General features: G+C 46.9%; 1 protein-coding gene across 1 annotated transcript in view; it reads left to right on the top strand.

The window, feature by feature from the left end:
• Lrfn2 (leucine rich repeat and fibronectin type III domain containing 2) overlaps positions 1-13,967 on the top strand; it is a 169,366-nt gene that overhangs the window by 125,357 nt on the left and 30,042 nt on the right. Inside the window, exon 2 of the mRNA XM_052193549.1 lies at positions 13,915-13,967. This exon is cut by the window's right edge and continues 1,371 nt beyond it. Within this exon, the coding sequence (XP_052049509.1) occupies positions 13,939-13,967 (29 nt within the window). The 5' untranslated portion in view covers positions 13,915-13,938. The remainder of the gene's footprint in view (positions 1-13,914) is intronic.

Here is a 13,967-nt window from a genome sequence, read left to right as displayed (position 1 = left end):
AAGACAGAGGGAAATGAAGAGGCCCTGATTTGGGACTAGCAAGATGGCTCAACAGGTGGAAACACTTGCTGGGCATGCCTGAGGATGAGCTGAGCTCCCTGAGTTCGATACCCAGGACCCACTGGGTAGGACATGGTAGAAGGAGAGAATCAACTCTCAAAAGCCGTCCTCTGACATCCACACACAATGTGGCACGTGCACTGCCCTGGAATGTACAATAACATTTTTAAATAAATAAAATAGAGCAAGCGGGAGAAGGGAGACAGCGCATCTCTCTGTAAGCCTAAGGCAGGGTCAGGACAGGGCCTCCGGGGACTTAGAGAACTGGCCATGTTTTCCCTGCTGTCCATCAGGCAAGAGGCCAGTCTACCGAACATGAAGGGAGAAACGATTAGGAATGCAGAAAGCAAACCTTGGGTAATGGAGCCTGGTGTTTGCAATAAAAATTTAAATGCGCCATCATGGCGACAACAGCGGCTTTTATCTGATCGGCCTGTCAGAGCCTTCGAAGGCTGGAACCTGTAAATGGCAAAACCAAATTGAATTCATATTTACTGCCCTTTAGTCTGTGGGGCTCCTTGTTTCCAGTGGATTAATCTTTCTTTTTCTCCCTTTCCTCCTTTTTTTGCTCCCCTTCCTTTTTCTTATACTTCGAAGAGGTTTCTGGATCCAGGAACTCCTTGGGAGAGTTAGTGGGAGAGCGGAGGGGCTGTCTCTCCCCTCTGTCTCTTGCTTGGTTTTTGTTTGCTTCTTCAAGTCATCTCTAACCCCATTCAGCATGTCTTGTACCCTGGGGGCCATACCACATGGACAGCTGAGCAGTCTCCCTGGCCTCTGACCACTGGTGAGGTTTGGCCAATGAGAGTCATCTGGCAGAAGTCATTCTTTTGGTTGGTCCCTCCCAAAGAGCAGGCCACCGGGGTTGCATCTGTCTACTTTCTGGGAAGCTCTTCTTCCAACTCCTATCCTGACTGGAGTCTGCTTTGTCCCTCTGTCTAGTAGTACCAGGGTAAACAGGAACCCCTCCACTGCCAGACTGGTGCTGAACCTCTTTGGTTCTTCTAGACCTGCTTGCCCATGGTCAGGAGTCCCTTCCTGAAGCTTCCTGAAGCTCTACTTTGTGTATATCCTTTGCTATGGCTCCATATCCTGAAAGATCAGTCTTTCTGTCCTTTCTTCTTAAAACTGGGGGGTGGGGGGGAACATAAAAGAGCTACATAACATGAGCAGGAAGGATGACCCTGTCCGTGTGTGTGTGTGTGTGTGTGTGTCTATGTGTATGTGTGTCTGTCTGTGTCTGTGTGTGTGTGTCAGTGTGTGTGTGTGTGTGTGTGTGTGTCTGTGTGTGTGTGTATGTGTGTTCATGGCTGTAGAGGACAGAGGCTAGACAACTTCTTCCTTTCTCAGGTACCATCTATCTTGCTTTTTGAAGCACCATACCTTGTTGACCTAAGACGTGGTTAAACTAGGCTGGCTGAGCAGTGAGCCCCAGAGATCCACTTGTCTCTGGCTGCCCAGCACGAAGGTTACAAGCATGGGCCAAAGCCCTGCTTTGTGTGTGTTTCTGAGCGGGTACATATGTGTATGTGTGTAAGTGTGTGTAGAGGTGAGACATCAACATAGATCGCTTCTTCAGTCACTCTCCACCTTATCTAATGACTTATTTGGTTGGTTTTACATGCATGAGTGCTTTGCTTGTGTGTATGAACATGGGCTGTGTGCTTGCCTGATGACCCCACAGGCTAATGGAAGGCTGCAATTAAAGTTACAGCCGGTTGTGAGCAGCCGTCAAGATGCTGGGAATTGAACTTTGTCCCCTGGAAAAGAAGCAAGCACTCTTAACTGCTAAGTCATCTTTTTGTTCCACCTACATTGTTGTTGTTGTTGCTGTTGTTGTTGTTGTTGTTATTACTAAGATAGCGTCTCTCACCAAACCTAAAAGCTCATTGGTTCAGGTAAGCAGGCTTGCCAGTAATCTCTGTGAAGTCTCTTGTCTCTCTTCTACCTCATACTGCAGGGATTATAGCTACACACTGTGCCTGGCTTTTACGTGGGTCCTGGGGATATGGATTCAGGTCTCCATGCTTGCATTGCAATCATTTTACTGACTGAGCCATCTCTCTACCCACCAATGGTCTTTTGAAAAGTGGAAGCAAAGATAAGGAAGGTCAAGCCATACCCAGTCTTTGGGGTAGTATAGCCTATGTGCCTATCAGGTAGAGATGGCCCCCCTACTATACCTGAAAACAACCCAGGGCTGGCCATCATATGGGAGCTAGAACAGACTGCCATGGGACCCTCACAGACAGGCCTCTTCTCTGAGTTTGTGTTACTTGCACCTGTAGAGGGCATTTGTGAGATGGTCCCTACTGAAAAACAGTGGTGCTTTTGTTGATCTGAGTATTTTACGAATCTAGACTGACCAGCAGGAAAGACTGATGTGCTATGACCCCCCCCAAAAGTATACCTTGGAGAGGGAATATAGAATGTCTTTGTCCCTGATGCCCCTTGTAGGGTCTTCCCTGCTATGTCACAAACAGGTAATATTGAAATGTACAAATAAACACTCATCAAGAAGTTATTTTGAATTTTCTAAATTATTGTCTTGTTGTTGTAGTTAAGCCTCGATGTTTTTTCCTTTAAGCCCCATACTCCCAGAAATAAGACTCAGACTCAAAATATATTTACAGATACCTTGGAGATATATCTAGGCTCTACTCTGATGATATCATAACTAAAATAACCCAATTATTTTATCCTACATTCTGCCATGTGCCTGGCTACTTGTACTCAGGTACTATATGTCTGAATTGTCACATATTTCCAAGGACCTCAGTCTGGTACCTGGCTCTATCCCAGAATCCTTTTTCCTCTTGGACATCCCACCTTCTATTTCCTTCACAAGCTGTAGACCATAGGCTTTTTAGTTGACAAGTGATTTATCCACACAACACATAAGATATATTCTCTTTATATTTTTTGTCTTAATAATTGTGTTAGCAGGAGCCCAACTTTAAATACACTGTGTTCGATGTTACACCAAATGCCCAATTACAGGGTAAGATGATAACCACAGGCTTGTGTATGAGATAAGATGCTATCCACAGTACTATGAGCTTTTGTGTTATCAGCATGGTCTATGCACCTGATGAGACCAGTGATGCAGGCACAAGAAGGGCTTAGGGAGGTCCAGACCCCATCGAGGACCCTGACATGAAGAATTCAGCTTCAGATCTAGGAGACATTATTTTAAGATTGATACTTGGCATATAAAAGTATCACAGCCACCCTGCCTGCCCTCAAGGATCCCTAGTCTCAGGGTGTGGGGGCTTGTTTGAGGTATCTCCCAGAAGTCTCTGGCATTTGAATACTTGATCCCCAGTAGGTGGCTGCTTGGGGGAGGATTAGGAGGTGTGGCCTTGGTAAAGAAAGTATGTCACTGAGAGATGGGCCTCAAGGTTTCTAAAGCTTTCTACCATCCTCTGATTCTTGCTTGTGGTTCAGGAAGTGAGTTCTCAGTTATTTCTGCTGCCATGCCTCAGCTCAGCTATTGTGGTCTGTAATTCTCTGGAACTGCAAATCTCAAGTAACCCCCTCACACCCTCCCACACACTTTTTTTTTCTTTAAGATGCCAGCCATAGACCAATAAGTAATAATGAAGAGAGACACAGCCTGCTCTCTGGGAACCCAGACTGAGGGATCCCAAGTCTCGGCGGCACAAACACTATCCTTAGAGACACCCAAGTTGAGGAGGACTCATCTTAGTCTTCAAGGATCTCAAGTCTGCTGAGACAAATGCAATCGCTCTCTCAAGTGACCTTCAAGTATCATATCTTGCTCAGATGCTAACACATAATGCCACCTACTCCATGCCTGCCCTGTAGCCTGGGTGGCTTAAATAAGAAAAGCCAATTTTAATTTTGCTTGAGCCAGACATAATGAGGAGACTAAATCATAGACAGACCATTCCCCGGTGGAATGGAAATGAGTTTTGGATTATCTGCGGCTTTCAATTATCCACCCCACTGCTCCCTCCATTAGCCAAGTTATGGAGTGGACATGGACCAGTCTGAAAACTTCCCTGAGTGGATCACTAGGGGGAGGACTGAGGGTACTGAAATGCCAATGAGGTTGACATCTTCTTTGAGGTAGAGGTAGGCAAGGGGGTTGACATAGAAGGAGACAAGGCCTTGGCCCTGGGATTTAAGTGTGCTGAGCAGAGCCAGTGAGAGAGAGAGGAGCCCTTGTGATGGGTAATGAGTCCTTCTCTGCATTCTCTCTGAGGTGGGGAGGGAAATGGTCCACTCAGGTGCTTAGAACTACCTGCTGGCTTTCGACTTCGGGGAAATAAGGTGCAGATCTTGGAGGTAAATTGTTAAGAATCGCGAGTGAATCAGAACTCCGGTCTCATTATGACCTGAGAGTCCCTACCTCTGAGCTCAGAGGAGGCTGACAGATGGAAACAGGAAGGTTGGAGGCCTAGACTGATGCAGAGAGCTGCCCGCCATGGACCTTGTGCAACCCCAGCCGGACAGATCAAAAACGACATGGAGATGGATGCATTTGAAGGTGACAGCACACAACCTGGCATTTGTCTCCATCACCAGCGAGCGAGCAAGCGAGCCCTGCTCCCCACCCCTTCTCCACAGCTTCACTCCCACCCGAGATGTGTGTAGGGATGTGTGTAAAGCTTCCTTCGCCCACACAGCACTGTGTCACAGGAACCCACCTGTTCACGCTCTTGCTCACCTCCATTCATGCGACGCCCCCTCACACCCCCTCGGGAGCTTGCTCAGTCACACACGCAGTCTGTCACACATCACAGCCTCCTCACGTTCCCCAACCCAACCCCAGCTCCATTCACATCCAGTCTCCTTGTTCTTGGTCACTTTCACACCCTACCGTGTGTGGGTGTCTCTCTGTTACCCCCTAAGCATTCATCCATACAGGCATGTGGGTGTCTCTGCAGCTTCCTAGACCAGTCAGGGGCTGGGGCAGATGTTCCCACTGATTTGTTATTGTTGTTACTGTTGTTGTTAATTTTTGAGACAAGATCTCATGTAGCCCAGGTTAGCCTTAAATTTAAATAACCAAAGATGTCTTAAAAGGGAACTTCCTGCCTCCTCTCTCTTACTGTAGAGAATACAGATAGGCACTGCCTGGCTTGTTTCATACAGTGCTGGGAATCGAACCCAGGGCTTTGAGTATACTAAGTAAGCACTTTACCAATCAAATTACCTCAGCAGTCTCTTCCATCTTACCCCATGTAGTTACCCCATTATATTCCTTTCTGGGTTTTATTAGTCATTGATGCTGTTAGTGGTTTTCCTGTTTTAAAATTTCCAGTATCTCACACACATTGGGGTCTAGCCTGTTGGAAGTTTATGTAACATAACACCAGTTATAATTATGAAGCTTGCCTGGGGCCAGCAATCCTCAGAAACAGAACAATGATTTGGAACAAGGACTTCAGTGTAAGCGGTTCATGTAGGTGGGAGATTTGGGAAAGACAGGGAGAGAAGTGGGAAAGTCAGACAGGGAGGAATCAGGGAGAGGCTGCATTGAGGAATGGGTTGCAGTGAAGGGAAACTGAGGCTCGTGTCTGCTGAGTACCCTCCAGGGGGTGTAGAACATGCCCCAACATGGTTTGTCTTGCCTGAGGGCTGAGAAAGACGAGGTCCCTTAGCTTTCATCAGACACTGGTCTGAGGATTCATTCCCCAGCATTCTTGGCCTGAACTACAGGAACCAGCTCACTCTTGTAGCAAATTAGAGGATAGAGGCTGTCAGAGGTGCAGAGGGCTAGGGCTCTTCCTGCTGGAGCACAGTTCATTCACTCACTCGCCCATTCAGCACAGGTACCTCTTCAGAACCATGGACTAGGCTTGCTACCAGGAACTAAGGACAAAAGAAAATAGAATCTTGCCAAAAACAAGGTCCCCAGGTCAATAGGAATAACGTGCAGGCAAACATAATTGCATAGTAAAAGCTACCATAGATATGTTAACACGGAGGCATAATATGATCTTCCAAAGAGGAGGCAGTTGTAGCTTAATGACAGACTTCTGATAAGAACTGGTTATCTCACACGGAGCCTTTTAAACAGCCCTAAATAGGCTCCTGCTGCCCTTTAGACATGTCTCCCTCTCTTGGCTGTTGTTTAGAAGGTGGTTCCTGTCCCTGTGGCTCTGTGTGGGACACTGCTATCCATCCTATATGGTGGTGTCTTTCTGCAGCTACCAAGAGAAGACTATCTGGGACGGTGAGCCTCTCCTAGGGACATTCCTCTGTTCTCTCTTCTCCCCTCTCCCTCCTGTTGTCTTCTTTTTTCTTCTTTTCCCTCCTTCCCTTGATGCTAGCTGCTAAGATTCCAGCATCCAAGGTCAAAGGTTGGCTCAGACATGTAGCTCTCTCCTTCCCTGACACAAACTCACCTTGTTTTCTCTGTCCTGGAAGGGTTACCAGAGCTGTTTTAGGGTCTGAACTGGACCCTGGCATCCATGGCCCATCTGCCACAGGAGATTAAAGCAACAAGTCGGTAAGAAAAGCAGAGAAAGGGGCTGTAGCGGTCACATCAGGGAGAGAAACAAAGGGCTCTGTGATCTCTGTCCTCCACCCTTCTCCACTAACCCATCTCTGGAGTCCTGATGTGGCTTTAACTAGAACACAGGAAAGCAGCGCTTAGATGTTCTAGTCAAGGGACCACCCTCCTCATGGTCTCACAGTCTGTGGTCTGACAAGTTGTCAGAACTGAAATCTCTTCCTGGGAGGTAAGTTTCCTCTGCACTCACCTCTGTGCTCACCTCAGGCCTTAGTCTTTTCCTGGGAGTCTGAGGAAACTGCATTCAATTCCTTAGAGGCCGTTATCTTGATAATCTGAGCGCAAGAAGGAGGGACCCAGTGTCTGGTTAGGAGCGCTTCAGGTCGGTTACCAAAAGGTTCCTGTCTAGGGAACAGGGCAAGGCAGAGTGCTGGAGAAACCAAGTTCCAGTTCATTCTTCTTTACCTTTACATGGAGGCCCAGACTTTGGCTTCTGGTGTCTGTGTTCCCAGCGCAAGTGGAAGGAAGTCAGGTTTCCTCTCTCCACTGCCAGACAGAACATGGCTTCCAGGGTTCTTCTCAGGTGAGTGGTGTGATTCTCTGGCTTGAACAGGGGAAGTCTAGGTGAAAAGAAGGTGTGGCTGCTGCCTCCCTCCCCGTGGCCGATCCCAGCCCCCACACCCTCCTACCTGGAGGACTCTGGAGGGGGCTTATCCCTTTTTACCTCAAGCAAGAGACAAAGCATATCACTAGATTTACAGGCTTCAGGGGCGAGTGGGGGTTCAGGCTGGTTGCTAAGATATCTTTTAAATGGAAATCAGGGCGGAGAGACAGCACATATATCTAGGCAGCCATCTGCTAAATGTTGCCTCTTCTGTTGGAAGCAGCTCCTGGTGGTTCAGACAGAGAGGCTGGGGGTGGGGAGAGCTGCAAAGGATGGAGGGTCTAGGGTGGGGGACTGTCTAGGTCTTAGGACTAACCACCAACCAGAGGGAGTTTCCTTTTCTGTGCCCAGGTCCACTGCCCTCTGTGCCCCCCATTTTAGCTGATCCCCCTTTCCCATACATTGTTTTTAAGTCTAAAAATCCATCTGCAGAAGCTGGAAAGATGGCTCAGCAGTTAAAAGCACTTACTGCTCTTCCAGAGAACCCAGAGTTCTATCTGTTCCTACCACTCATGTGCTGTGGCTCACAATAACCTGTAACTTCAACTCCAGGGTATCGGCCCTCATGTGCTTACAACCACCTATCACTCACACACACACACACACACACACACACACACACACACACACACACACACACACACACCAAAAATAAAATAAAAAATTCTCATCTAGAGGCACTGATAATAAACTAACAGCCTAGCTTCACAATTCTGTATTCATCGCCAGTATTCTTCTGTGTTTGCATAGGCATGTGCGTGTTTGTGCATACACATGTGCATGTATGCATGTGCACTTGACTATGTGCAAATGCTCCCTACCATCAGGACCTCATAAGTGGGCCTTTCAGAGCCAGTGAGGAGCCCTCTGCTTCTGAGAACCCCAGCCTTCCTTCCCAGTTTCTCTCCGAGCTGAAAACACAATTGCTCAAATGTAGTGGAACAGCTGCACCGTCTCTGGTTCCTAAGCAATCCCTAGTAGAAGCTGCCAGTTCTGGGTACACCAGGCACGTGGATGCCTCAGGAGGGGCCTCCTTTGCTTGGAGTATGGCCTGGTGCCAGGCAATCCTGAGTAAGCTAAGCGGCGATTCTTTCCAGAGTGGAGGAGAGTGTTCTGTTGGGTCCAAACTGCTTTGAATCTCATTTTGCAGTAGCTAAAACATGGATAACTGTGCCGAGGGTCCCAAGGTATGGTGGGACAGGTAGTTCATTGTGCAAGGTTGCTCAGTTAGGGTGCTCTGCCAACAGCCAGAGGAGGCGGCTTGTTCTCACTACACAAGGGTACCTCATGGACTGCGAGCTGTTACATTGAGGAACATGAAGAAATGATCCTGCTATACCACTCCTGGGCATAAACCCAAAAGATTCCCCAGCATGTAATAAGGATACATGTTCCACTATGTTCATAGCAGCCCTATTTATAATTGCCAGAAGTTGGAAAGAACCCAGGTATCCCTCAACAGAAGAGTGGATGCAAAAAATGTGGTATATATACACAATGGAGTACTATTCAGCCATTAGAAACAATGAATTCTTGAAATTCTTAGGCAAATGGATGGAGCTGGAGAGTATCATACTAAGTGAGGTAACCCAGACTCAAAAGATGAATCATGGTATGCACTCACTAATAAGTGGATATTAACCTAGAAAACTGGAATACCCAAAACATAATCCACACATCAAATGAGGTACAAGAAGAAAGGAGGAGTGGTCCCTGGTTCTGGAAAGACTCAGTGAAGCAGTATAGAGCAAAATCAGAACAGGGAAGTGGGAAGGGTTGGGTGGGAAAACAGAGGGAGGGAAGGGGACTGATGGGACTTTCGGGGAGTGGGGGTCCAGAAAAGGGGAAATCATTTGAAACGTAAATAAATATATCAATAAATTAAAAAAAAAAAAAAGAAATCCAGCGGCAGGCATGGTGGAAACAGGGAGGAAACATTTCCACCCTGGATCAGGGCTCAGTCTAGGCTAACTTCACTTCTGTCTCTCCTCCTCCCTCTGCTCCAATGCTGGCTAAGAGATACTCCTCATGGGCAGTCCCGCCTCCTCTGCCAGTGGCTGCCTCCTCTGCCGGCTGATGGTGACATTTGATAGCATAGTTCATCCCAGCCTCTGCTCTCAGAGGCCGCTGGCTCAAGGGACTTGAGTCCCTCCCATTTGTGTTCATGGACCTCCTTCCGGGCCAGCCCCTGTCTCCTAATCTCCATTCCCTTCTGCCACCTACACCTCTCAGAGATGCTAGAAGTCGCCTGCCGCTCCTCTCTCAGCCTTTGTTCAAATCCCTGCTTCAAACAGGAAACACCTCCCTCCCCCATTTTATCTGCCTGAATCAGGATAATTTATCTGTTTCCTTTGACTCCCCCTCTTCAAAAGTGGGGGTGGGACCGCCTTTTGTTTGGCTGTTAGAGAAATGGGCTAAGTGACAATTCTCAGAATACAATTTTAATTAAGATTCAATAGTCACTTGTCTGTCAGTAATCTTCCATGCTGATTACTTAAAATATATTTACCCAGCTCTATTATGTCACCCATTTGAATTCATTAGGCATTTGCTAATCCTCAACAAACTTTTTTTTTTATATATAAAAATGGTGGTTTGCTTAACATCATTTGGTAGGATGAAGATGTTTGAAGCAAAGGCATCTGGGTTTTCCTGGCATGAGGGTGTTAGTCCCGCCTCCCTGGCATCCCTGATCACCTCAGCTGTGTAGTAGAAATGGGTGACAAAGGTCAAGGATGGAGAGGCCCAGAAGATATGTAGTCAGTCTCAATCCACACTACACTAAGGTAGGCTGCAGAATCAGCCTCTCAATTCAGAACTGGCAGGGCTGGCTGAGAGGGATCTGGGGACCAAGCAGAAGATGCGAACACAAGCCTTAGTAGACAGCCTGGGGACTAGCTCCAGCATTTCCTGACCAAAGCTGATGCCAAAGAGTTCCTGTGTTCTTGACCAGGCTCTGCCAAGTGGGGACCTAGAAGACCAGAGCTCCTCTTGGGAAGAGAGGAAGGCAACAGGTAGAGTTCTCCAGTGATTGACAGCCAGAGATGTAGGCACTTGATGGAACCCGGGGCAGGATGGTTGCTCTGTCTCTGCAAGGAGTTTGGTGACAGTAGGCACTGGCTGGGCTTTAGTTGCTTTTGAGGGGACTGGAGCAGCATTATGTAGAATTCATGTGGGAGATTCAACAAAAAACTCCTAATGAAGAAAGTTAAAAGTGGCAGAACTTTCTAGAACACAGGTCAGAAAACCTCCAGAAAAGACCAGACAGCAAGTAGTATTAGCTTTGGATGGCCCTGTGTTCTCTGCTTTCGTCCTGTACCTCTGCCACATAGTTAGAAAGATGGCCCAAGAAAGACGTCAAGGAATGAGTGGGCCATGTGTTAATAAAATTTTATTTACAAAACAGACAGCAGACAGCATTCTTGATCATTAGGGGAACCCATAGCCACATATGGAGGAGGATCATTTGGGATGTGCTGGTAAGTGTGAAGTACACACCAGATTTCAGAGTCGTAATACAAATGAAAGAACATCCACCATCTCGACCATAACAGCACCGACGATGACATTGACAAGCTATTGTGGGTGAAATGAAATATGCTACTAAAACGAACTTTATCTAATTTTTAACAAGATACTGTCAGTGGAAAGTCTAATATTACATTTAGTTCAGTTTGTCAGACAGCGCCATTCTTGGGACAGCGCCATCTACAGGTGAAATGTGGGCAAAGCTGCTGGTCCTTGAAGGGTCTCAAGGGAGGAGCTTCCCATAAAGTGGTTCAATAAGAGAATTGAAATCTGCGTGACCAAGCATTCGATTGGAAGAGGGTTCTTTCATATAGCATGTGTATACAGTATATATTTATCACTTCTCTGTTGCCAGTGCCTACTGTCACCAAACCCCTTGCAGAGGCAGAGCAACACCTGCCCCGGGTCCCATCAAGTGCCTACATCTCTAACTGTCAACCACAGGGGAACTCTACTTCTTGCCATCCTCTCTTCCCAAGAGGAGCTCTGGTCTTCTAGGTCCACACTTGGCAGAGCCTTGTCAAGAACACAGGAAATCTTCGCCATCAGCATGAACAAGGCAACACATAGAGGAAGGAGTTTGCTCCAGCTTGTCGTTCAGAGTTGGGAATCCTTAGTGGGGGTTGGGGGTGAAGGCATAGGGGCAGGAGCAGAGAGAGCTGAGGGTTCACACCTTGAACCACAAACACAAAGAAACACTGAATGCCAAATGATGTGAGCATTTAAACTCACAGCCTGCCTCCAGGGCCATACCTCTAACAGGATCACACCTCCTTAACCTCCCGAACAACACTGTCAATCAGGTACTATGTGTTCAAATGCTGAAGACTATGAGGGCACCTCACTCAAAACCATCAAGTCGTGTGTGTGTGTGTGTGTGTGTGTGTGTGTGTGTGTGTGTGTGTGTGTATGTAAACCATCTCCTGGGTGCTTTCTCTGAATCTGTGGCACTCAACTTTGGACATACAGAGTTCTATTTCCTTGAAATAAGGAACAACTTGCTCAAAACAAGACTAGGGCAAGGATGATAGCTCAGTGGATAAAGTGCTATATAAGCAAGAAGGTCTGCATTTGGTCCTCATCCCCCATGGGAAACCCAGGCACAAGAGATGCTTACTCATCCCCAGTTCTGGGGAGATGACGACAAGTGAAGCTGACTGAGTCTCACTGGCTGGCAGGTCCAGCCTAAAGCAGGGAGTTCCGGTTTCAGCGAGAAACTATGTTGTAAAAAATGGGGTAGAGAATGAATGGGGATGGCATTCAGTGTCAACCTCCAGCCTCTGCACGCATGTACACGTGTGCCTGAACACACAAGTGTGTGCACATGCGCAAAATAAACAACAGGTTTTTGTAAAGTAGCCACAAGTTCATCTTTGATCCAGTGTCTTCCCTACTGCAGAACACCTCAGCTCTTCTGAACTTGTTAACATGTGCAGAGCGTTCACAAGAGCCAGCAAGTGGGCAGAACATCCCCAGCTTATTGGCCACTGAAGCCACTTTTGTGGAACCTCATTAGCACTCTGAGAAAGCCAATTTGAGAAATGCTGGTCTTTAGGAAGCTGTACAACACAGGATTTTCTCACAGACCAACCTAACAGCTTGGTTTTAGCATTATACACACAAAAAAAGGTGCATAATTGTTATTGCACAGAGAGATTCTGTAAGATTGGGAGGCACAGAAACCCCAGAAAATACTTGTCTTTTTCCTACCCAATATGTCCTTTCAAGAAAAATGCCTACTAAGTGCTGGACAATAAGTAAAGCTGTGAACACCCTAAGTAAGTGAGCAAATACCCAGCTCAGGAGAGGGGTGTGTGTGTGTGAGAGAGAGTGTCATGGGAATAGGGTATCAGGGTGTCATTAGAGACCTCTATGAGAAGGTGACCTTTGAACAATGACTCAGGTAGGCTGTGAGACAAGTTCCTGTCCTTGCACAAGGCAATCCTCCCTTGTAACATGCTCCCGAAGCCCACAAAATAGTACTACATAGTGTGGATGGACAGAATCTAGGAAAAGGACCTAGCATCAGTGAAGTTCTTAAAAAAATGTCCCTTTAACATCTTGCATTTCCTGAACTCTCAAGAGTTGACATCTACATGACTTGCCCTTGATGAAGAACCACACAAAGCCAGCTCCCATCAACCCTGGCTTCTCCCAGGGGCAGCTCTCTTCCTCTATGTATCATTCTCCTTAAGGATCACTACTCTGCTTTCACTTCATGTTTTCCCAGAACCAACTGAGATATTAACCCTGCAGTTCACAAGACAACTGTACATGTACCTCAAACATCCACTACATCAGTGGATGACCAACCATTACAATATTATCTATCCATCTCTCCATCCTCACATTCATGAATTTATGTCTATTCACCCATTCATTCTCTCCATCCATCTATCCATACATCCTTCTATATACCTCAACATGTACCTATACATTGACCTACCTACCTGCCCATCTCTCCATCTATAGAATCACTTATCTACTCATCTATCCATCTGCCCATCCATCCATCCGTCCGTCCGTCCATCCGTCCGTCCGTCCGTCTGTCTGTCAGTCCATCCGTCCATCCACCCACCCATCCATCCATCTATCTGCCTGCCCACCCACTCATCCATCTATCCTTCTATCCACCTAGAAATCCATCGACCATTCTCCTACTCGTCTACACATCCATCCTTCCATCTGTAGACATACCAACACCAAATCTACCCATTCAGCCACCCACCCATCCAACTATTATACCATCCTTGTCCACTCGCTTATCCATCCAGCTAAAATCTAACCACCTACTCATCTGTCCATCCAGTTTGATACAACAAGTATCAAATGAGTAATTAGGTTGATCTGGACTTCTGGATACTGTGCCAGATATTTGGGACACAGAAGTTCATAAAACATATGAAAGGTCTACTAGCAAGGTACTCACATGGTGAATGTATTTTAGGAAACAATCCAAAAATACACAGACTGAATAATCAAGTTGTTACGAGATAATGCCAGCTGAGGAGAAAAGATAAACTATAGAAGCATTGGAAGAGTTAAATGAAAAGGTATGAGCACTTACCTAGGCATAGACTGCCTCTGTTGTTCCCCAGTGCAATGTTAGGTTCCCTGGAGGGAGGAAGTTCTTGATAAGGGAAATGACCCGCTGACCTTGATATTGTGTCCCTCCTTCCAGGTGCAGAGGCTGAGTGACCAGACCATGGAGACTCTGCTTGGCGGGCTGCTGGC

Source organism: Apodemus sylvaticus, chromosome 9 (assembly GCF_947179515.1).
Source record: "Apodemus sylvaticus chromosome 9, mApoSyl1.1, whole genome shotgun sequence".
Lineage (NCBI taxonomy): Eukaryota > Metazoa > Chordata > Mammalia > Rodentia > Muridae > Apodemus > Apodemus sylvaticus.
Note: the sequence above shows the minus strand (reverse complement) of the source record. Positions and strands in the feature narration are given on the sequence as shown.